This window comes from Aspergillus terreus, genomic scaffold (genome assembly GCF_000149615.1).
Source record: "Aspergillus terreus NIH2624 scaffold_6 genomic scaffold, whole genome shotgun sequence".
Classification (NCBI taxonomy): domain Eukaryota; kingdom Fungi; phylum Ascomycota; class Eurotiomycetes; order Eurotiales; family Aspergillaceae; genus Aspergillus; species Aspergillus terreus.
In genome coordinates, this window is record NT_165929.1 from 730,752 (window position 1) to 754,384 (window position 23,633).

Below are 23,633 nucleotides of genomic sequence, written 5' to 3' on the forward strand. Positions count from 1 at the left end.
GGCAGGTATGATTCACATTGCTTCGCAATGAGAATTGCCTGGACATATTACTACGTCTAGGTTCAATAAAGTAATATAGTTCAGCTGGGACCAGTCAGATGTACAAATGCTGAGAAGTGTAATCATGGGAAGTACAGTTCTTTGCTTATAAGGACGGAATATATCTCCCATACTATACCCACTTATTCTGATTCCAGTTCTCTGGGCCCGTGTTCCATGCTCTAACTGCCTATTAACTAGTCACTAATCTAGCTTGTAATAATAAAAACCAACCATTAAGAATTATTCTAGTTCAATGTGTATAGTTTGTCTCTACCATGATGTTGATCAGCATCTATAAATCACGTGAGGGCGCGGAGATCTAGACGCTGCTCTCGGGATCCCCCAAACGATCAATTGTTGCTTATCCCCAAAATCATATCGTCGACGAGCTCTGCCTTCTTTCCATCAAAGAGATTATCTGTGGAATTTAGCGCCCTTGCGGTTTTTCTTCTTCTCCTGCTTGGTCAATCCATTTCCCGTTATCGAACTACCTCCTCCGACCCCTCAGCCATGCGCGCAGACTAAGCTGGCCCGCCGAGCAGTCTTGATTCATGCACCCCTTTTCCATTCTCACACTCGGCATCTTCGTAGCGGGCTACATCACCGCCAGGTGGGATCTAGTTACCCGACTATACGAACTGGCTATCTTTGCGTGGGACCACGGAGTCGTGGTACGTGCCAGGACCTCTCTCCATTCCCGTGCCCTGGCTTCATCTCCACACACCTTGGGCTTTGTTACACCACCCAACGAAAATACGAACGAACATATTCGCTAATTTCTCTACCTACTTGGTTATAGACCCGGACAGCAAAGGGGTTCCTACTCCTTTCCGTTTTCTTCTTCCTCCTTGTCCTCCCGATCAATCACCTGGCCACGAAAGAAGGCGAATTGGTATGCGCACCACCAATTGCACCCTCAAAACATCGACAAAGCGGTTGTGTGCAGTTGCGCATCATGCTAATAAGTGTTTAGCATCCCCGATACGCGAATTTGGGTATATCTGCGCGGGAACAGTTGCGCCGTCGGGGCTCCTTCTAGTTGCGCCTGGAGGATGACAACATGCTCATGAGCGATGGACTGCTACGGGTATTCTGGCCATACGACCTTCCTCGATCGTCGTCGCCAGGAGTGATTGTCGGATGGCGTAACTCAGAACTCGATCTGTTCGTGTTGACCGTCTTGGAGGATGTCGAGGTGAGTGCTGGCTGCATGAGCTCTGTTCGCACACGATGAGGCATCGCATGTCTGACGCAAATGATCGCGGTAGCCTCGAAACGTGGATAATGCCCTACGCGCGGGCATTCTGTTCCGAAATAGCCCGCATCCGATTGTAAGGATATTCAATCTTTGTGGAAGGTCCGCCATGCATGTTCTCGGTTCTACCAACCCTCAAGATCCGCCGACGTCCTTTAATCCGTCGCATCTACATGTCACTACCCATCCATCATACAGGGTTCCTCGGATCTACTGTCCACCAGAGACGAACCTGTCTGTTCAGGTTATTATGTTTCATCGTCCTCATCCCACGCGCATGGAGTATATGTCGTTGGACCCCATTTCTCTTGCCCTGGGAGACAAGACCTCCACCTCTGACAAATCGGATATGATATCTGATACGATAGACACAGAAGAGGAAAGGGACAAAGTGCGCACGACGAAGCTGGTGGAGAAGCTGAAGCTTCATACGGTTGTAAAGCATGTTCCGTCGCATAAAGAACAGGCACTTCCTCTCATAATTAACCAGGTCAATTGCGCTTATGAGATGGGTCAACTCATGGAACGGAACAGCCATCTCATAGGGATCAGGGTGAAACGGAGCATGAGTGTTGGAGAGCGCGTCGTGGAATCTGCGACAACCCTCTGGGATCTTTTCGTGCTTGGCGTTTCCTACGTGTTCTGGCAATGGATCTGGCCTGTCATTACCCGGATCTTCGTGATCGGGCTTGTGTTCCATCGCTCGGTTGCGGAAGTCGTCTTGCAGGTTCTGGAGTGGCGTGCGCGTCCTGATGCAGCCGCCTTGAAGGACATATCTGCTACCGCACAACAGGTCGACATTCGACTTCAACAATTTTGTTACTGGCCCATCCAGTATGTCAAGCTCCGTCAAAGAAAGGACAACTGGGAGAGTGTGACTACCAGTCATCCGGACTACATTCGCTTTTACAATAGCTTGTGGCTCGTGGCCAACGATGTGATCATTGGGATTGCGTTGGGCTCGTACATCATCGACAATGCTAATTGGGTCGCCTTTCAAATAAACAACATCCTTACTGGATGGACTGTGGAAGGGCTGCAGCGCACCATTTCCTGGTTGATGGACTGGCCTGCTGGTCTGAAGCTCAACAATGAACTTGCCGCGTTCCTCGGTGATCTGTTCTTGTGGGTGATTGAAAACTGGGCAGGTAAGGGCTTCGCTTGCAATATAGTCTCTGTCAAACTAACGTGGTCAAAGCGTGCATTGCAAATTTGCAACCATACCTCCCTCACATCATCTATGTAATTGGGTGCTCCAGCTTCGCCGGAGCGAGCATGCCGATTGCGCTTTTCTCCGACCTGGTGTCCATCTTGACCGTGCACATCTACTCCTTCTATATCGCCTCCGCCCGTATCTTCAACTGGCAGCTGACTATCATCATCTCTTTGTTCCATCTGTTCCGCGGCAAAAAGCGCAATGTACTGCGCCACCGTATCGACTCATGCGATTATGATCTTGACCAACTCCTAATTGGCACCATCCTGTTTACGGTGCTTTTCTTCCTCTTGCCAACGGTTGTCGTCTTCTACCTTGCATTTGCATCCGCGCGGATGATGATCATCTCGCTGAAGGCGGCACTTGATACCTGTCTCGCCTTCTTGAACCATTTCCCGCTGTTTGCGCTCATGCTTCGCGTCAAAGATTCGCGGCGTCTACCAGGTGCGATTTCCATAAATACACATCTCATTCTCTTTACTAACCAGACGCAGGCGGTATTCGATTCGAGCTTCGCGAGGAGCACGACAAGTCTCCCGGCGCCCAGTCGACTACGGTCCCATACATCCATCTTGAGGTGCGCTGCCTGCTAATGGTTCTGTCATAGCATTCAAACAGTTGCTAATGAACACAGTCGATCCCTCTTACCCTTCGGTCCATGTTCGATCAATATTTCCAGCTGGGCCATCGACTTCGAAAGCACTACCTAGCACCGCGGGTGATATTCTGTCTCTTTACCGGCCGATTTGTGCCTCCAATTCACCGGCGCAATCTCTACAGTATGCAATACAGCATGCTCCCGGCTCGTCGTGCAGGCTTGGCGGAGGTGTGGTCCATGTTGATGCATCCTCGGAAAACCAGCAGTGGTAGTGGCGGATCTTCGTCAATGGTGGGCAGCATGGGCACAGGTGCAAACGGGATACTCAAAGTGCCTGGGGTGTTTGGCCAAGAAGGAAAAAGGCGAGGACATCGATGACTCCTTCGGTGACGGGGAATGATTTACGCGCACTATACATAGACGTTATAATAATTATTATTCCAACGAGGTTATGTGAAGAGAATCTAAACCTTCAGTATCGTACATGCATGACGTTGTTAGTTTACATTACACATGCCCAAGTGAAAATGCATCGAGTATAGAAATACAGTGTCCAAAACAACGCTAGAGTTCAGTGTGGTACAAAATGCATCAGCTATCGCTTGGGACAGCCGTGCAATGAACAAGACGGTGGTTCGTGCGCGACGTCAATGCGGCAATAGCCAGAGTGGCCTGACATAGTAGCGCAAGCCTCGGAAGATAGTATGGATGATTATCCAGTATTTCCTAGCCCGTGTTTAACCCACGGCGGATGTTCACTGCCTTACACAGAAGAGGTATTCGGCGTGCTCATCGCGGCGTGTCCGATCGCGTCGATGTCGCAAATATATGTCCATAGGAGCGGAGAGTATGGTCTTTAAGCGAAGAAGGTAGAGGTCTAACTTCGGCGGAGATACTCGGCGTCGCTCTCCTTGTTGCTTTTCCGGGCATCATCTATCATCGTATCAATGCCTCGTTCCTTCAGGGCTTTCTAGTAGAAGTTAGTATGGACGTATATATGTGTAGACTGCAACTTACATTTAGACAGGACTTGTACTTCGAAAAGAGCTCGTCGCACTCGTTTGACTTTGTGTTGCCACGGAGATACTCTGCGATCTGGTCAGTGGCGGATGGTATGGAACTGAAGTGACGGACGTACTCTCGCTGTACCATTTCAGGAAACAGGTATCATATTTCCTAATCACTGTAAGTCGAGGGCCATGACTATATTTTAATAAAGCTCACTCTTTGATTTCGTTGCATTCTGGAGCTATGGAGGCGGCCATCTTGGAGGAATTGAGGGTTGAAAGTAATGGTTGAATGGTGTAGTCCGCATGCTTCTGGACTATTCGAGAGGAAGATACTCCGCCAGTCCCGATATAGTAGGCGGTCACTCTCTGCCGGCCCGGCCATTTCTCCACCTCCGAGATTTTTTACTTTTGATGGTCGGAATAATTCCAAGACTGACATCGCAATCGATCAGTCGGTCTTGACGAGCTATCTGAAATTCTCGCCTAGTCCGATTCCTGCAGTTGTGGTCAACATCTTTACCACAATGGAATCAGCTGCAGACTTCCCTCCGTTCCAGCAGCAGCTGACGTCGTCGCTGGTGCAGGTGACGCGCACTGTTGGACAGCTCTCCGCCGAAGATCTCAACTTCCACCGTTCATCAAGCGCGGAGGTCTCTGAGTCGCTTGACGAGCAGAGCGGTAGAATTCTTTCCCTTACCTCATCGATTCTCAAAGCCGCGACCGCTGGTACCGATTTGTCGACACCCACCCTGGAAGATGAAGACTCTCTCGAGGATAATTGGCGCGGCGTCGTGGATGTGATTGATGCGCTTTTGGAAAAGGCCGATGCCTGTCTGGATGAGTTTACGGGCGTGATAAGGAGACTGAGCCCGTCTCAGCAGGATCAGAATGCCGCGAAATCTACCAGGAAAGCGCCTTCGAAATTCCCGACCATCTACGACTATGGGCCGTCGAAGATCCCGAAACCCCAATTGCAGTTCGAGCGCTTGGCCGATAACACCGATGTATCCCCGTTCAAGCCTCTGTTGAAGACGAAGCCCCATGCGATGGTTCCCTTGGAGCAATCTTTGAAGGTGGCCGACCCTGCCGCCGGCTATCCGAACCCCTACGAGGCCGAGATCCGCGCCGCGAAGTATCCGGATCCTACCTATGTCGAGTCGCCTCCTGTCGATTATCTGCCCTTCGAGTCTACCACGGCGACCTTCGTGGATACTGTAGAGGGCGTGAAGGAGATGCTAGGCGAGCTTAAGGCGGCGAAGGAAATCGCCATCGATCTGGAACATCATGACGTACATTCGTATCACGGACTTGTATCTTTGATGCAGATCAGTACACGCGAAAAGGATTGGGTGGTCGATACGCTAAAGCCGTGGAGAGAGGAACTGCAGATGCTGAATGAGGTGTTTACGGACCCGAGCATTCTCAAGGTTCTCCATGGTTCGTCGATGGATATCATCTGGTTGCAGCGGGATCTTGGGCTGTACATTGTGGGAATGTTCGACACCTACCATGCAGCCTGTGCTCTCAACTACCCCAAGCGTAGTCTGAAGTACCTCTTGCAGAAGTTTGTCAACTTCGAAGCCGACAAGCGGTACCAGATGGCCGATTGGCGGATTCGACCTCTCCCGTCTGGCATGTTCGACTATGCTCGCTCCGACACCCACTACCTTCTTCATATATACGACCACCTGCGCAACGAGCTTATCCGCAACTCCACGTCCAACAACAACCTTATCGACTATGTCCTGGAACGGTCAAAAACCGAAGCGCTCCAGCGATACGAGCGTCCGGTCTATGATGCAGCCTTAGGTCAAGGGCCAGGAGGCTGGTATGACTATCTGTCTCGCAGTTCCGTCGTCGTCAGCAAGGAACAATTCGCCGTCTTCAAGGCCGTGCATCAATGGCGTGACCAAGTCGCACGGGAGGAAGACGAGGGTGTGCAATGCGTATTCCCGAAGCATGTTCTCTTCCGAGTCGCTCAGGTCATGCCTCTTGACCTTGGGACATTGTTCAGGACCCTGTCCCCCGTGACGACGATTGCCAAAGAGCGAGCATCTGAGCTTCTGGAAGTCATTAAAGCGGCCAAGATCGCCGGCGCAACCGGCCCAGAGTGGCGCGACGTATATGTGAAACCGACGAGGACGAACAACACTTTCACAGCCACTTCCGAACCGGCTGCTTCCACTCCAGCGGAGGAGGGACCTGTTCCCACTGCCGACCGTTATGAGGTCTCCCAGTTCTGGGGTTCCGTGCTGAACGCCCAGGAGCAACCTGTTCACCCCGAATATTCTATTGTCGCCTCGGCCGAGGCCCTTCGCCTGTCACTTCCGCTACCACCCATGCCCAAGACCGTCTCCGAAGTCCAGGAGAAGCTGGCGCCCAACCCTGTGCCGTCGAAGCCGACGCCAGCTCCTGCCAAGGAGCCCGAGGAAAAGGAAGAGAATAAGATCTTCACCGTGAAGGAACTCGGCGGACCACGCAAACGCAAGGTCACCCCCGTTGAGGGTGCTAGCCAGGCACCATCGTCCGAAGCGGAAGAGGGCAGCTCTTCCATGGAGACGTCGGAGAAGCCGTCGAAGAAACAACGCCGCAAAGAGAAGAAGAGCAAGTCCGGGTCGCAGACTCCAAAATCCGAAGAGCCCGAGCCGTTCAACTACGACGCCGCGGATTCGGTTCTGCACGCGAAGCGCGCGCAGGGTACTGCTGCCCCGGCCAAACGATTCAACCCGTATGCGAAGGCGATGGAGGCTCCGTCTGGCGTGCGCAAACAGAAACGCGAGACTGCTGGGAAAACCTTTACTTTCCGGTAGTCTGGGTTTTAATATACGTTGGTTTCGGTGGAGTTGTCTCAAGGTTAGATACATGATAGAATGATTCAGTGCATAGCGATACCCGATTGGTGTAACAATAAATGCATGTCAAGGAGTTATCTTCCAGTAGATTACATTCATTGTTCGTATGTCTATAGTCTGAGTATATACACTGCGGTTAGAAGTAGATCTGGTGATAGCACGACTTCTGGTCTGACGATACCATGTCCTATCCACTCAGGTTCTAGGAATTAATCTCCATATCTGGAACATATCCTGTGCCCAGATTTAGTCAATTGTGAATGACGCATGACTGCGACAGCAAGATCAAGACTTCGACAGTGTCTTCCGACGCTGCTTGATCATGTACGAGTACATCATGACCGCACCTGCAACATCATTAGCCACACCTCAGTAAAAAGAACCCGACTAACATACCCGGAGCATATAAAGCAAGACAGAAATAGAACACCCCCGCGACGACAGGACTCTCCGTCACCCGGGCCGCGCGATACATCAGCCACCACTCACTACCGATCCCGATGGGATAGAGGACCGCAAAGAGGGAGTACCTGATCAATTCATTAGCCACCCGCTGCACCGCACGGCGCACATCGAGATTTCTCACCGCAGCCACTTGAGAAGCGCGGGCATGGAGCCTCCCGCCAGCAAAACAATAAAGTAGGAGTAGCGCACGACGTCTGCGACAGACCATGCGAACAGCATCGCCGGATACGCGGGCGACGCGGCCGTCACACCGGGAAAGCCATAGTTAATGGCCCAGACCTGCACGGAGCGCGCAAAGACCTGGGTGAAGGTGGTGAAGATCGGGGCGCGGGTGATTCCTGCGTGCGGTCAGTTAGTTGCATGGTTGGAGTAGAGGGGGAAGCGCACCGAGTGCGGCGTGCAGGATCTCTGCGGCGGCGAGGGTCTGGGTCCATCGGGTCCAGGGTTCGAGGGTGGTGTAGACTGTGGCGGTGGAGGGGGCGCTGAGGATGGGGATGAGGATGCGCAGCCAGAGGAGGGCCGAGAGGGCGTTGTAGGTGAGGAGGTAGGGTTTGGAAGTGGAGGGCATGGTGTTGATACTGATTGTGATACAGCGTTGGTGTGTGGCATAAGAATTGACCAACAGTTGTTGGTCTTGCAGGATTTTTCCCGGTTTGGGATGGTTGAAGTCAGTGCCGCTTTTCTTTCTTTTCTTTTTGGTCTGGCACTTGCTGCGGAGTACTGTACATAATTTGTCAAGAAATAATGGGGCCAAATCATACTGATACTTGCACGAGTCATGTAGGTGTCAGGATTGTACCTCGGTAGTACTACTAATTATGTCATGTAGCAAAGCGACGTTTGTAGTGACCAACTGGTCAACTCATATCAACCATCAGAGGCAAACCTTCTATAATTCATTATAGCTCATGTGATGATATGGTTTGCAGGTGCACCCCCTATGGATCTGGGGTACCAGGGTATCCCTTGTACAGAACTCCTCTTGACCGCATATTGAGCGTCGGAGTCCCGAGTATACTGTGGGGTAGGATACGAGCAGCTGGTCCCAAGGAACAGGTTCGTGTTGTACAAGATGTCTGTGCTCAGCCAATATGGTCTCAAAGTTTGTACTCCGTATTTGGGTCTGGTCTGGCGGAAAGGTACATGATGTATAGCACCCATGTAGGTATCATCTACGAGGACCAGGTATGCTGGTTGGGATCCCAATACCCCAGAGTCGCACGGGAGATGATGTGCATCCAGCCGTCTTTTTCTTTTTTTTCTTTTCGTTTCGGCCTGGTCATAGCGGGGCGGTGGTCCCTCAGCTGACTCCTGAAACATCCGTGGTTGTCATCCTGACGTGCATACACGACACATAACAAGAATAAAGCATATTGATGTACAGTACTCCGCAGAAGGGTTCGGGAACCCCACGCGGTTCGGACGATAAAGATAAAGATAGAATCTGTCCTCTTGTACTCCTACTCGTGGCACGGGAGATCGCGTCATAGATATAGTAGATACCTCCCGTCTCATCTGTCTGCGACACCTGCAGGGATCCTAACCGGATGGGTCCCTCTTGGTTGCCCCTTGACGCAGGTACCAGGTCGCACCAACCGTGGCCGAGTCAGGTCTTAGTGGCGGCAGGTTTCATCGTCCCACGGTATGGGGACTGCGGGAGATTTCGTTTCAATTTGCTTTGACCCTTCTATTCATTTTTCATTTTTCATTTTTATCTAGAGAGAATATTACTTTATTGGTTGTTGGGAATTACTTTGTACAGAGGCAGATGGTATACTCCCTAATCCAGAGGATGGGGGACGGCGAGATGGAGGGATGGAAGGATGACATAGTCTTATCAGGGACGGTGTGGGCCTTAGTCGCCAACGTGATCAGAGAGCATTCTCTCATTGCATGACATCCAGTCATCGTTGGTATGTACGGAGTATGCATGACAGCTGAAACCGTTATGGTGCTGGATGTTCGCCAGATGGCCGGAGACTAGGGGGATCATTATATTCCGATGAAAAAGTACCGGGTACGGCGATAGCCGCCGTAGCCTTCTTCCCTGGGATCATTGTAGTATTTTATTTAAAATACAGACTATTACAATTGGAATACTCCCATGAATGATGGTACTGATAAAGGTGGCAAACCGTCGACTCGGCCAGGGGGGAAGAATGGAGGAGGTCAAAGAAAGACAAAGTCCGCTATAAGTTAGGACAAGTCGGACGTGCAGCAAGGTGGGTTCCGGACCGACTGGAATTCATTCCCCTTGCGTCGTCGTGCATCACCGGTCGAATGTCTGGCTTCAACGATGTCTATCGGAAAACGATCATCCGATTGTGACTGGATGGAGGTGCTTTGACTTTGTTCTGGGGGAGTCTATTGCTTTCTGGGATGAAGGTGTAAGTTGGAAAAAACAAAATTCAATAGAGTCCGAGCATGGCTGATGGAGGATTTACGAGTCGAGTACCTTGTGTACTAGGGACTCCGTACTGGTGTCCGGGTGGAATGCGAGTCACATTCAGGCACCGGCGGAACCGACTGGGTCCTGGCTGGGGTGGAGGTGGAGAGGGGAAGAAACACGGTTACTGGGACCACACCACCGTGGTTCATACTCGGTAGTGATCGTACAGGGAACCTGTACCGAGTACGGAGTAGATATCTGGAATCCGTAGTACTATGTATGATCTGGTTATATCAAGAGTCTGTGTTCTAATATTGATTCTATATAATACATAAATAATATTATTATAGAAAAGAAAAGTAAGACAATACCCATTATCATTATATTATCATGTATACCCTGCGACACCGCCATGAGACTGCCCAAGACGACTCCTCCCATGGTCCACTCCGACTGGTTCCTGTGCCTGGTGTGTCTGTCTGCAGGTCACGGAAACCAACTCCACCACCGCCTTTTTCTCCCCTCTTTTTCTTTTTCTTCTCTTTTTTTTCCCTTCTAACCGTCCAAACCATCGGGTTGGTTATTATTCTTTTATCTTTTACTATTATTATTATTATTATGATTTTTTGATTGTTGTATTTTTATATTTCTTTCCTTGATTCCCTCTTTATCATTGTTTGGTGTATCTGTATCTTTTCCCCTCCCTGTCTGCTCCCGTCGTCATCCAGTCGATTCTACCAATACCCCTGATTCTCCTGCACTCGATTGCTTATTTAGTCGCCCTGATTTGGATCTTCAACCACCTTATCCACCACCACCACCACCACCACCACTCGGACGGGATCGTTCCCTGCCTCCATCCTTCTTCCACCCCATTAATTTCTCTGACCTTGCTGCTCCCTCTGTACTTTTCCTCCTTCATCCACTCCTCCTTTGTCCTACCACTCTCCTCCATTCACCGACGCGACGGTTCCTCCTTCGAGACCCTAAGGAGTCGATCCGCCCCTCGTTCGCCCTCCACCAATTTCTAACCTCCCTATCTGCCTATCTCGCTATCAACCAACCTTGCCAATAACCGAGCGTCTGTCCAGACCTCTGCAATTGTCATTCCGATCACCCCCTCGAACCGTCTCCTCTCAAATCGCTCGCTTGGTTCACCTTCCCGCACGCCTTGTCCCTCGCGCGATCAATCAGGGGCACAACAACACCGGGACCCCATCGACCATCGTGATCGCGTCGATTCCCCGATGACCGATTTGGATCCGTGATCTCCTCCGCGACCGTTCTCAGCAACTACAGCGTACCCTGGAGATTTGTGGTCGTGTTGGACTCGGTGGCTGGTCGCTTGTTCATATAATATCTCTCTCCGTCGAGTTTCGACCGACCCGTCTGCGTCCCCAGCGCTCAACTCAACGCTCATCCACCACTCAGAATGTCGGTTGCCACAATGCTTCAACCTGCTTCGAGAACCTCTACTTCCTCGTCTTCGTCCTTTCAGCCCGTGTCCCGCCAAAACACCATGTCGTCGCACGATACTCGGTCGCTCCGCCAGTCCAAGCGGCTCTCCGTCACCGCGCTCTACCTGTCCATGTCCGCAAAGGACCGGGACTTGGAGATTTCCGATGACCTGGCGCGAGGTGAGTTACTTGAGAGACGTCCACCATGGTTCCACACTAATCCCTCGCGGAACAGCCCAAAAATACCTCCGAGAACTGAAAGGAAAGATTTCCACCCAGTCGAAGAAAAACTTTGTCCTCGAGAAAGATGTCCGGTACTTGGATTCGCGAATCGCCTTGCTGATTCAAAACCGTATGGCGCTGGAGGAGGTAAGCACCCCGATACTCGTCCACGCTTTGACAGACCCTGATTTAACGCCCTCTAGCAAAACGAAGTCGCCAGCCACCTCGACGAGGCGATCGATCCCCAGGAAGGCTTCTTCCCCAACGACGAGAAGACTCAGAAGTACGGAAATCTTCTGTTCCTTCTCCAGTCCGAGCCGCGCCATATCGCGCACCTGTGCCGTTTGGTGTCCATGTCCGAGATCGACTCCCTGTTGCAGACCGTCATGTTCACCATCTACGGTAACCAGTACGAAAGTCGCGAGGAGCACCTTCTGCTCACCATGTTTCAGTCCGTGCTCACCTACCAGTTCGACAACACCCCGGAATATTCGTCTCTCCTGCGTCAGAATACGCCGGTCTCACGTATGATGACGACCTACACCCGGCGTGGTCCTGGTCAGAGCTACTTGAAGCAGGTCTTGGCCGATCAGATCAACGCGCTGATTGAGTTGCGCGATGTGGACCTGGAGATCAACCCCCTGAAGGTATATGAGACCATGGTGCGGCAAATCGAAGAGGAGACCGGCTCGTTGCCGGACTACCTGGCCCGGTCGGTCACCGCCGAAGACGCCGCCGAGAACAAACAAGTCCAGGCTATCATTGCGCCCCGCCTGAAGATGTTGACCGATATCGCCAATGGTTTCCTCACCACCATCATCAACTCCGTGGACGAGGCTCCATACGGAATTAGATGGATCTGCAAGCAAATCCGTAGCTTGTCTCGACGCAAGTACCCGGACGCCCAGGACCACACCATCTGTACACTGATCGGTGGTTTCTTCTTTCTGCGCTTCATCAACCCGGCCATTGTCACGCCGCGGTCCTACATGTTGATCGATGCCATCCCCACTGACAAGCCCCGCCGCACCTTGACTCTGATTGCGAAGATGCTGCAGAACCTCGCCAACAAGCCCTCATACGCCAAAGAACCGTACATGGCGAAGCTTCAGCCTTTTATCCAGCAGAACAAGGAGCGCGTGAACAAGTTCCTGCTGGACTTGTGTGAGGTCCAGGATTTTTACGAAAGCTTGGAGATGGATAACTACGTGGCGCTGTCCAAACGCGATCTGGAGCTGCAGATCACTCTGAATGAAATGTATGCGACACATGCGTTGTTGGAGAAGCACAGTGCCGCCCTTGCTCAGGATCAACACTCCCACTTGCATCAGCTCTTGCAGGAACTCGGCACCGCCCCTCCCCAAGTTCCGCGAAAGGAAAACCGGACCATCACTGTTCCCCTGTTCAGTCGGTGGGAGACGGCCCTGGATGACTTGACCGCCGCCCTCGACATTACCCAGGAGGAGGTGTTTTTCATGGAGGCCAAATCCACCTTTGTGCAGATCCTCCGGTCTCTGCCCCCCAACTCTTCCATCACCCGACGACCCCTTCGCCTGGACCGCATTGCGGAAGCCGCGGCGACCCTCAAGAATGACGCGGTCATGGTACGCAAGGGCATTCGCACCATGGAGCTCTTGAGCCAGCTGCAAGAGATGGGCGTCATCGACCGTTCCGACGAATTCAGTCTCCTCCGCGATGAAGTCGAGCAGGAATTGGTCCACCTCGGATCTCTGAAGGAGAAGGTGCTGGAGGAGACCAAGAAGCTCGAGGAGGTCTTTGCGACTATCCGCGACCATAACGCCTACTTGGTGGGCCAGTTGGAAACGTACAAGTCCTACTTGCACAACGTCCGCAGCCAGTCCGAAGGAAAGTCCAGGAAGCAGCAGAAGCACCAGGAGCTTGGTCCCTACAAGTTCACCCACCAGCAGCTGGAGAAGGAGGGTGTGATCCGGAAGAGTAACGTCCCGGAGAACCGACGGGCCAACATCTACTTCATGTTCAAGAGCCCCTTGCCAGGAACTTTTGTCATCAGCCTGCACTACAAGGGTAGGTTACATCGGTCTCGGTGTTTATTTTCGAAAGTTTACTGACCTGGATTATAGGCCGTGCTCGTGGGCTTTTGGAGTTGGACCTCAAGCTGGACGATCTGCTCGAGATGCAAAAGGACAACCTGGAAGACCTGGATCTGGAGTATGTCCAGTTTAATGTGTCCAAGGTGTTGACGCTTCTGAACAAACGATTTGCACGTAAGAAGGGGTGGTAAGGCCACCGTTTCTGTTATGACGTATATGAAGCAGGCCGATAAGGCTGCCGATTGGTGCCTGTCTGGGCACCGGTCGTTTTCGGTCGAACGATGATGGGTTGCTGGATTCGAAGGGATCACGAAGGGCCCTCTGTTCGCCAATCCATGTTTTATATCATGAGAAACTGTTGAAGGTGAACATCCGTTTCTGCCTGTACAGGCTCGCCGTCCCATCACGACGGCGGATGAGTTTCGTTACCTTAACACTGACTGCGATTGCTGTTGCTGTTGTTGAATCTCTCCTCCATGGCCCTGGGCCAATAATCCGGTGAGAATGTGAACGCCTTGATACTCGGGATGGATTCGGAACTCCTCGCTGGCTCGAGGGGTCACCATGACCGGGCATTGGGCGGATTTGTTGTTTCGTATACCCTGTTTTCTGTTGAGTGACTGATTTGACTGTATTCTGGTTTGGCCATGTTGATTGTGTGCGATTTGATGACGATCTCATTTGTTCTTGTTGAACTAATATATGTGTTGACGTGCTTTTCTTTTGTTGACTGCGTTTGTGATGTCTCTGTTTATACCTGCGCATGTACCTATACGGATGAGATTCCCAGCCTCTGGAGTGAAGGCTGTTGTAATAATGCAGATGATGTTCTGTTGCCAGATGGACTACTCCTAGAGATGCTGTTGACGATTAGGGGAGTTGGACCGTGCTACGTCATGCAGGGGCGAAAAACACAGAAAATTTGCGTGGGTGTGGCGCGGATCGCTGCCAACTGGACAAACATGGTCAATCGGATTCTTCTTGTGGAATGGAACTGGTAGAACAGGAGGCCCCCCTATTCTGGAGACAGACGGTGAATCAACAACAGAAACATCGTTATAGCCATATATTTAGTAGAAAATAATCAGAATCGCCCACATTAATATGATTAGTATCAACCAATAGTCCCACTGTCACAGCCCCTCTGGCGTCCTTCTTGCCTGGCTGGCCTTTTGGGGGGGTTTCCCGCTAAAATAAAGTGTTGTTTCCGTCCAGCGTCCTGACCGTCTCTTGTCTGTCTCCATTCCCCTCCGTTTTCATTTCTTCACACCTCTCTCCCTTTTCAACCCGTTGTGATTTTGTCTCCCGTTCTCCCTCTAGATCAACATTGTCGTTGACGCAGAAGACAACTCCTTCTCAGTCTATCCTGTACCCCTCCAGTTTCGATCTGTCATCACCTCTCCGCTCCTATCAACCTTCTCTTCCCCACCGACTCGTCTACCTCAGTCGATTCTGTCGCCCTCGACAACCAGTGATTAGCACCTCGTTCAACAGCTCATTCAAACAAAAATGGCCGCCCCCGCTGAGAACCAGATTCCGAAGTCGAAGTACGACGACTACGACTTCCCCACGACTGCGCCGGAAGCCCAGTCCGGTCACCCCGGCCACACCACCCCCGAACAGGATGCAAAGGTGGAACAACTGCGGAGTGAGCTGGAGCAGCTCGGTTACACGGAGAGACTCGATACCCTGACTCTGTTGCGCTTCTTGCGGGCCAGAAAGTTCGATGTTGCTGCGTCCAAGACTATGTAGGTTTTCACCCTGGCGGAATTCTCCGTGGAGAATTCGGTCTCCTTTTGAATCATTGCACGTATTGTGGCGGTTGCGCTGACAGGGTTTTCCACCAGGTTCGTCGAGTCGGAGAAGTGGCGCAAAGAGTTCGGCACTGACGATCTCGCTCGCACTTTCAACTACGAGGAAAAGCCTCAGGTCTTTGCTTACTACCCCCAGTACTACCACAAGACGGATAAGGTGCGTCGGAAACCTACGTTCCCCTTCGCGTTTCCGTTACTTCGAAATATCCTGACCTTTGTCTACCGGAACAGGATGGAAGACCCGTCTACATCGAGAAGCTGGGCAAGATCGATCTCAATGCCATGTACAAAATCACCACCGCCGAGCGCATGTTGCAGAACCTCGTCACGGAGTACGAGAAGCTCGCCGACCCCCGCCTGCCCGCTTGCTCCCGCAAGGCCGGTAAGCTCCTGGAGACTTGCTGCACTATCATGGACCTGAAGGGTGTCGGCATCACCAGCGTCCCTTCGGTGTACGGTTACGTCCGTCAGGCCTCCGTCATCTCCCAGAACTACTACCCTGAGCGACTGGGCAAGCTGTACCTGATCAACGCTCCCTGGGGCTTCAGCACCGTCTTCAACGTCGTCAAGGGTTTCCTCGACCCCGTCACGGTCGATAAGATCCACGTCCTCGGTGCCAACTACAAGAAGGAGCTCCTCGCTCAGGTCCCCGCGGAGAACCTGCCCACTGAGTTCGGCGGTACCTGCCAGTGCCAGGGTGGCTGCGAGCTGAGCGACATGGGCCCGTGGCAGGAGCCGGAGTGGGCCAAGACCCCCAAGTGGGCTCTCCCCAAGGAGCAGAGCTCGTCCACGAACGAGGAGAAGACTGAGACCCCCCAGGAGTCGGAGGCTCCCCAGCCAGCTGCATAGAGTCAGTGCCTTCGACTTTTGGATCATAGCGTCAAGGAAGAGATCTCCAGTGCGATCTCATTCCCCCATTTATACTTCTTTCTCAAAGATTTCCTTGAGATGAACTATATCAGCTGTGCCATTTCCTTCTCTTCTTCGTTTGCTCGATCGATATCATCCTTGGTTCCAAGCCTCATAAATTCAATAGTTGATCATCTGTGCTTTGCTGTGTCGGCGTGTAGAGCCGCCTGTCGTTCTCCTTCTCTTCCGCGTTTTGTTTTCATTTTGGCTTCGTTGACTCTAGATATCAAACAACGCAACATCAGCGGCGCGAGGTTTTATAGATGGGAGTGGGAGTAGTAGCATTGGGAAGAATATAAAAGTGGTTATCTGATGGTGACGGTGGTGACTCGGTAGATGGTGCATACTTTGTGATCAGAGGAAACATTGCAAGTAGTGTACGTTATTGATGCAGGGGAAAATGTATGGAGGTAGTAGTCGTTATCTTATAAAACAATATGAATCGTAAGGTTGTAACAAAGCCTGGTATCATTCCATTCCCGACGCCTCAAGCCCCAAACCCGAAAACCGCAAAGAAAACACGAGCCAAATAAGGCGGTCATTTTTTCTCGACCACGTCCACCGCTTGGGCAGCTCGTTCGGCCTTGCCGACGGTCGTCGCTAGTCCATTGCCGTCGGCGGCTTCGTCTGTCGACCCGGCTGCGTCCCCGGCAGCGACGCCTCCCTGGAGCCGCAGCAACGTCCGTAAAGCATCCTCATACACTTCGGCCATCTCCCCACTCCGCCAACGCTCCGCCTCATGATCCGTACCGAGGGGCAGCTGTAGTTTCCGATCCGACCTGGACAAGTCGCGACGCGATCTCGTCCTCCGGTCCCGCGCTTGGGAGCCGTTCTCGTCTGCATCAGGCATCTCAACATCCTGGCCTTGTCCATCCGCGTCGTGCCCGTGCAGTCCGTCCAGCGCGTCCTCCAAGCCGCCTTCCTCCTCGTCGTCTTCGTCAGCATCGTCGTCCTCCAGCGTCTTCTTCAATTGCTCCGCATACGCAGCCGCGGCGCGCCGCGGAGCATCGCGTCTCAACTGCGCAACCGTCGTGGTCAGCGACTCCAGCTGCGCATACAGCGACGTCACCCGCGCCGCGAGCCGGCTATCGTACTGCTCGTACTCGACCGTCTCGACGGGCGCCGTGAACGCAGCCGGGAACGGGAACTGCGGCGACGAGGAGTCGAGCCCGTTGATGCTGATGGAGGAGGAGGCGGTCGTGAAGGTGCGGTTGATGAACTATTCTATTAGTTTCTAGCTGGAAGATTATGGACGATGGGATGAGGCGAAGGAATGGGAGGCGAGGGGAGGGGAGGGGTTACCTCGTCGACGAGTTCGCGCACGCGCTCGCGCATCGGGTCGGGGCCATCGTCGGGGTTGGCGGACGGCGGCAGGTGGAGGTCGAGTTTTTGGCGCGAGAGCGCGACCGTGTTGGCGTAGAGATAGGTGAAGTCGGCGGCGGATTGAAGTTCGATCTTGCGGTGCATGTCTGTTGACATGGTGGCGGTGGGCGGTGGTGGGAATGAATTGGGAGGGGAAGGGGGACGCGTTGAGGGGAATCGGGTGAAGCCATCCAAATAATCATAATACTGAGAGCGGTGAGGCCGGCCTCAGGCAGCCACGCCGGGTTGTCGATCGCCCCGCAAACGATGTCATCGATCGATCGTGAGGCTTCTTCGTATTCCTGCTTTTGTCTCTAACTCGTGCGCTGGGTCGCCTGTCTCTCGTTCATAGTTTTAATACTAATCCTTCTCATATCTTCGCTACCCTGATTATTGTTTCGTTCTTCTCCGCTTCTATTCAATCCCCCCGGTCCTCGTTGCGGCAATGCATATGCTCGCAGTGAGACTCATCTAGGGCAGCAAGGACCACCATGGCGGAAAACACCATCCATCTAGTCGACAACACCGCTCCAGTCCGTCGATTCTCTGAGGACGAACCGGAGGATGCAATTTCGCAGATCCCCACCGCCACCACCGACCGCTCCAAGAATGGCTCCAGGCGATGGAGGACTCCCTCCGTGAGAGCCTCGCTGCGGAACAGGCGATACGCGAAATGGCAGCCAGAGCGCCTCGGAATCTCCGACACCAATGGATCAGACGCCCGCGACGAAAGCGAGCTGTCTCGTGCGGGCACCAACACGAACACCCTCGGCGCTGAGAGTCTCGCGTCGGTCTCGTCCTTCCCCACCACCGAGCAACATGGCGTGGAGGCTGCAGATTTCGCGTCGTCAGGGGGAGAGCACAATAACGACACCCAGGGGCCGGGGTCAGGGACGAGATCTGGCTCGCAGTCCGGGTCGGGCACGCACGCCCACACGCACGCCCATGGCCTCAAACCCGGGAGTGAGCTGGACATCCTGTACGAGAACCAACGGGGGTGGTTCTTCTTTGGTATACCGCTGTACTCGCACAGTTCGCTTCTGAACTTCGATCCGTGCGCCTGGGTGACGGGCGATTTGCGCGACAGCCCGGTCAACATCACCAACGCGCAGCTTCCAGACCCCAGCTGGGAATGGGCCTGGAAGTCGTGGTACGTGGATATGTCGGGCGACGTGGACGACCAGGGCTGGCAGTATTCGTTCTCGTTCTCGTCCACGGCCTGGCACGGATCGCACCCCTGGTTCCATTCGTTCGTGCGCCGGCGCCGTTGGGTGCGGCTGCGGGTGAAACGCGCGCCTGAGAGGAGCCGCCAGGGCCGCACCGAGTTCGAAATGGCCCATCGGCTCAATGAAGATTACTTCACTATCCATTCGGCGTCGAAGAGCAGGGCTGCGTCGGTCTCCGAACCGGCCTCTCGTATGACTTCGGGACGTTCGGGTCGGGCGGCGACTCGTCCTGATGATACTGCTCCTCCGCTGGATGAGATTGCGAATATACCGACTTTATTACATGCCATGAGAATGGCGGTCGTGGACCGGGAGAAGATCGATGCTCTGGATCGGTTTCTTCATGAGGGAGGTCACGAGTTGTATTATCTGGATGAAAAGGTGAGCTTGAGCTCCATCGGACCGTTTCTCGAGGTATCAGCTAACAGGCGCTGTAGATGCCGGAGATCATGTCGCTGTTTGTCTTCCAGGAATCGCGCTGGCAATTCGTCACCCACATGACCAACTTTATCGACGAGCTGTCCCATGAGGAATCTCTGAGTAACGACACAGCAGCGGAGGACATTCGTCGCCAGAAGGAATATCTCACTAAAGCAGTGGAGACGGCCAACCGCCATCTCACGGGGCCGGAGCTTTTCAGTGCTCAGACAGAGATGCTCAATCTGACTCCTATCGCGAGGAAGGGCAGCTTGGTGTCAAAACACTCGCGCAACTTCTCAGCCCCTCCCATAACTAATGGCGGACACATCAAGGGTATCCCTCGACAGGCGGAGGTGGGACGCGAGGGTCATATATACTAGTTGACTGTGAGGACGGAGAGGGGTGTACAATAGTTTTATGTTTACGTTGGATAGACTCAGAGCAATGGAGGATCATCGGCGTTGTCCACGAATCTTCGTCATCCGCATGCTTTCAAACGAATCATCTTTGCTCATAGGATAGAGAATGCATGGGAGGGGATATAGTATGCCCAAGGAAATGTCCTGTGCTGACCGCCTACCCTTTAAGACCCGGCGGCAATTTATTATTCTGTGTGACTTTCGGGAGCTTCTTCTGCACAAGAACAGACTGACAAACGAAGACACAGCTCTCACCTTCCCTTCCAACACCCTCTTCCCTTTCCATGACCGTGACGACGCTTCGCCCGCGTCATTCCCCATGTTCTCGCGTGGCCACCCGTGCTTGAAAAGACGTGGTCTGGCTGCCGTCTTGGACACCGTCGCGGCTGGCCCCGAGGAACCCTTACTCTTCCTGTACCCTCGATGGTTTACGTCGGGGGCTCGCGCTCGGAAACCGATCTCGTCGATTAAATCCCCCTCTCCAGGCTCTCGCAGTTCTCGCAGACTGTCTTTCGGACCCCCGTCCCGACGATGGATCTCTTCCAACTCGGCCGTTGGCGCCACCGCACTGCCAGTCGATAATATGCCCCGGCGGACCTCTTCTCCCAATGCCGCAGAAGTGAGTCCGGCGGACCGATCTGAGACGAAAGCCAAGACGCAGAAGCAGGAGGCTAGTGATGTATCTCCGAAGCGGCGACATGTATTCAACGCCTTCGCCGATATTACGCCGTCGACTCCCCCTTCCGCACCACGAAACATCGCCCGCAACACCCGCTCCGCGGACAAAGCCCTGGTAGCCATGAAGCGGCTATCGGTCCGCGACCGACGAAAACTCCGATACCGATTGTTCCTTTCGAAACAGCTCCAAGAGCGTGGCGTGAAAACCAGGTCCAACCAGTGGACCAAGATCCGGGACTTGCTGGAGCGGTTGCAGGAGGAGGCCCGCGTGTGGGCGAAGAAAGGCACCAAGCAGAAGGAATTGCTCATCCCCGAGGAGACGGTGGCGCTGCTCGCCGGCGTCACCGACATGGCGATGAAGGAAAACATCTGGTACGTCCCGGTTCACAACGGGTGTCGCGTGCATGTGCTCCATCCGCTGGAGAGTGAAGGCCAGTACCGGAAGGTGATTTTGTCTGGCTCGGAGCGCGTCGTGGAGCTGGTCGGCGACCGCATCATGCATGCGCGCGACCTCCAGGCCCGCGGGGCTCCGCTGGTCGATATCCGCAAGCCCCGTCTGCCGGTGTTCCCGTCTATCGATGCGATGAAGCGAAAGGGCCATGAGGTGCCGCTTGTGCGTGGTGTTTGGGACTTTTATTCTGCGCGGGGGAGGCCGGCCAAGTTGGATTTGATATTGGCGGCTTCCGAGAACTTGTCGACGGTTAGAGAGTTTGCGGAGCATGTGGAGGAGCTGACCAGATCCCAGGCGCTGGCTTACAAGCGTATCAATGGCCATCCTCAGGCACCCGTTCAACGACGCATTGCCAAGGCGTTGGTGAAGTTGTTTCTGGACGACGCTAACCGTGACTTACTGTCGACGGCGGCGTTGAATCGCGCGCTGGCTTTTCTCTGCGAGCATGATTTGCTTCGCTTTGCGAAGATGGTGTTTCTCCGTGCTGAACATGTTGCGACGGTGGATACGTTTAATATTCTGCTGAAGTCGGCTGCGAAGAGACAGGATGCGCGGTTCTTCCGCCAGTACTTGCTGGTCATGTCTCGGATGAACATCCGACCCGATTCATACACTTGGGTTGCATTTCTCGACTGTCTTGTTTCACCGAAAGCGAAAGCGAACATGGTCATCTACACGCTGCAGAAAGGCTACCTCAACCAAACGGGCGCGGTGCGCAGCGCTTTGCAGTTGACTATCCAGGACACGTTTCTGACGCACCTGGAGAGCGGGAAGAGCGTGGACTCCTTTTTCAACATGGCTATCGACACGTACGGGACCAACTGGTTCCCTCCTTCGCTGATCAACCAGATGTTCAGTGTTACGGTCCGGTTGAGAAACTTCCAAGCCATGGATCGGCTCCTTGAGATCTGCAAGCAGCAGGGCTTCTCTTTAAACAGTTCTACGGTCAACCAGATCATCGTACTCTTCCGGTCTGATATCTTCTCTGCGCTCCGCTATGTCTGGAGATGCGTCGACCAGCCGGAGAAGAAGCTTAGGAAAGATGCATGGGAGCGGCTGTTTTTGATCGCCTTCAAGGGACGCCATTATAATATCTGCCGCGTCTTGTGGAGATACGCCTGCTTCAACGGGACTGTGTCGTACAAGATGAAGCAATCTGTGCTCACTTCGTTGGCTCGGAACGTCGCACGGAAGAAGGGCAAAGACGTCGACAACGTGTGGCGTACGAGCGCAGGCAAAGTCATTGTCGGGGTTGACTTGCATCTTGCATCGTACCCCCAAAAGAGGGCTCTTCTGGATGGCGTGCCGCCAGAGTTCCACGAGAACCCGGTCGCGTATCTTGCCAGTGGATTCAAAGCCGACGGTGAAGATCGCGAGAGACAACTGCGACTGGCAGCGATGCTGACGCAACGTGATATTGAGGTCGGCCCGTGGTATCGCCCTTCGCGGCCTTTGGGCATCATGCTGGAGGCTGCTGCGGTGATGGATCTCGAGTGGAAAAACACACCACGGCCCACGCAATGGCTGATGCAGAACGCCATTAATGTCCCTGTGACACAATCTGTCTACCCCCGGTAGCCGTGCCCTGTTCCATCCACAATGGCATTGTCGTGCTGTGTGGCACGTCCGTCGTACATGTCTTGGATGTATATAGCTTTGCTTCTGTACTCTAGTGTATATTACATCTCTACCCACTCACATTGTATATAGAATAGAATATCTTCAATAGAGAACATAACACGACGCCTTTATTCCAGCCACTGGTATATATCATTATCATAACTGTCTCATGTCATCACGCATGTTAGATCACGCCTCCGCCATTGCCATGCAGCATCGCCGGGGCCGGTGCAGCAATGGGGCCATGCATGTCGGGGCGAGCATCCGCAGGAGCAGCATAGGGGTCTGCGGTGCGTATCGACCCTACGCCCTCCTTGAGATACAGCACCAGCCGGTACGCCGAGTTCCCATTCAGGTAGTACCGATGCAGCCGCTTACTGCGCAGAAAGCCCAGACGCTCGTAGAGCTTGATAGCCGCCGTGTTGGTGATTTCCGTCTCGAGCGCGATCTGCGACCTCCGTCAGCTATGAACATTGCCATTCAAATCATTCGCGCATTTCCCGTGAGACTGTCACACCCTCCGTACAACCCTCCCATCCGCACCGTGACAAACCGAAAAGCAAGAAAGAAAAAGACGAAAACGCACCTCATCAGCCCCCCGCTCAATCATCGCATCAATAGCCATGCGCACCAGCTTCGTGGCGATCCCGCGCCCGCGATATTCCTCGCGCACGGCCAGCATGGCGATGTATCCGCGCAGGGGCCCGGCCCGATGCGGCTCCAGCTTCGACACGACGACGCCGACCATCGGCTCGGCCGGGCGCGTGTCGTCCATCGCCATGAAACAGAGCTCGCCCCATTGGTACAGGAAATAGCGGTACACGTAGATGCTGTAGGGCTCCGAGAGATCTTTGGAGATTAGTTGGCGCATGGCGCCGACGTATTCGTCTTCGCGCGCGCTGTCGTAGCGTTCGTAGCGGAGGGGCGGCAGACCCTCCGCGGCGGGGACGGGGAGGTTTGCATCGTGGTTCATTTCAGGGTCATGCGTTTGAGGTAATCGCGAGGTGGAATTGATTGTTGGTGGGTTGTTGGAGGGATAGGTGTGGGTGTTTGTAGAATAAGTTGGGTGTGGTGTGGAAGGCAGAAAGAAAGTCGGCGAGCATGACATGACGTTTTGCCATGTGATTATCATTCCCGGGGTCTTTTTCCTCCCTCA

At 53.4% G+C, this 23,633-nt stretch overlaps 8 protein-coding genes across 8 annotated transcripts; 5 read left to right on the forward strand and 3 right to left on the reverse strand.

The window, feature by feature from the left end:
- Positions 1-1,102: 1,102 nt before the first annotated feature.
- Positions 1,103-3,489, forward strand: ATEG_04509 (phosphatidylinositol N-acetylglucosaminyltransferase; the record flags this gene model as incomplete). Its single annotated transcript, XM_001213687.1, has 5 exons — positions 1,103-1,237; positions 1,311-2,445; positions 2,496-2,957; positions 3,008-3,090; positions 3,148-3,489. The coding sequence occupies 5 exons, from the start codon at positions 1,103-1,105 to the stop codon at positions 3,487-3,489; spliced, it is 2,157 nt and encodes a 718-aa protein (XP_001213687.1).
- Positions 3,490-4,645: 1,156 nt separating this feature from the next.
- On the forward strand, positions 4,646-6,931 carry ATEG_04510 (exosome component 3'-5' exonuclease; the record flags this gene model as incomplete). Its single annotated transcript, XM_001213688.1, has 1 exon — positions 4,646-6,931. The coding sequence occupies one exon, from the start codon at positions 4,646-4,648 to the stop codon at positions 6,929-6,931; it is 2,286 nt and encodes a 761-aa protein (XP_001213688.1).
- A 327-nt stretch (positions 6,932-7,258) lies between these two features.
- Positions 7,259-8,006, reverse strand: ATEG_04511 (putative membrane protein; the record flags this gene model as incomplete). The annotated part of the gene is made up of 4 exons (XM_001213689.1): positions 7,259-7,320; positions 7,370-7,503; positions 7,560-7,776; positions 7,826-8,006. 4 exons carry the CDS (start codon positions 8,004-8,006, stop codon positions 7,259-7,261), a joined length of 594 nt encoding a protein of 197 aa, XP_001213689.1.
- A 3,340-nt stretch (positions 8,007-11,346) lies between these two features.
- ATEG_04512 (Ras GTPase activating protein IRA2) lies at positions 11,347-13,769 on the forward strand (the record flags this gene model as incomplete). Its single annotated transcript, XM_001213690.1, has 4 exons — positions 11,347-11,464; positions 11,520-11,653; positions 11,710-13,552; positions 13,609-13,769. The coding sequence occupies 4 exons, from the start codon at positions 11,347-11,349 to the stop codon at positions 13,767-13,769; spliced, it is 2,256 nt and encodes a 751-aa protein (XP_001213690.1).
- Positions 13,770-15,087: 1,318 nt separating this feature from the next.
- On the forward strand, positions 15,088-16,241 carry ATEG_04513 (SEC14 family lipid-binding protein; the record flags this gene model as incomplete). Its single annotated transcript, XM_001213691.1, has 3 exons — positions 15,088-15,326; positions 15,426-15,549; positions 15,624-16,241. The coding sequence occupies 3 exons, from the start codon at positions 15,088-15,090 to the stop codon at positions 16,239-16,241; spliced, it is 981 nt and encodes a 326-aa protein (XP_001213691.1).
- A 598-nt stretch (positions 16,242-16,839) lies between these two features.
- ATEG_04514 (uncharacterized protein) lies at positions 16,840-17,636 on the reverse strand (the record flags this gene model as incomplete). Its single annotated transcript, XM_001213692.1, has 2 exons — positions 16,840-17,520; positions 17,604-17,636. The coding sequence occupies 2 exons, from the start codon at positions 17,634-17,636 to the stop codon at positions 16,840-16,842; spliced, it is 714 nt and encodes a 237-aa protein (XP_001213692.1).
- Positions 17,637-18,154: 518 nt separating this feature from the next.
- Positions 18,155-22,435, forward strand: ATEG_04515 (uncharacterized protein; the record flags this gene model as incomplete). Its single annotated transcript, XM_001213693.1, has 3 exons — positions 18,155-19,270; positions 19,327-19,662; positions 19,898-22,435. 3 exons carry the CDS (start codon positions 18,155-18,157, stop codon positions 22,433-22,435), a joined length of 3,990 nt encoding a protein of 1,329 aa, XP_001213693.1.
- A 226-nt stretch (positions 22,436-22,661) lies between these two features.
- On the reverse strand, positions 22,662-23,450 carry ATEG_04516 (peptide alpha-N-acetyltransferase MAK3; the record flags this gene model as incomplete). The annotated part of the gene is made up of 2 exons (XM_001213694.1): positions 22,662-22,925; positions 23,064-23,450. 2 exons carry the CDS (start codon positions 23,448-23,450, stop codon positions 22,662-22,664), a joined length of 651 nt encoding a protein of 216 aa, XP_001213694.1.
- Positions 23,451-23,633: the final 183 nt, after the last annotated feature.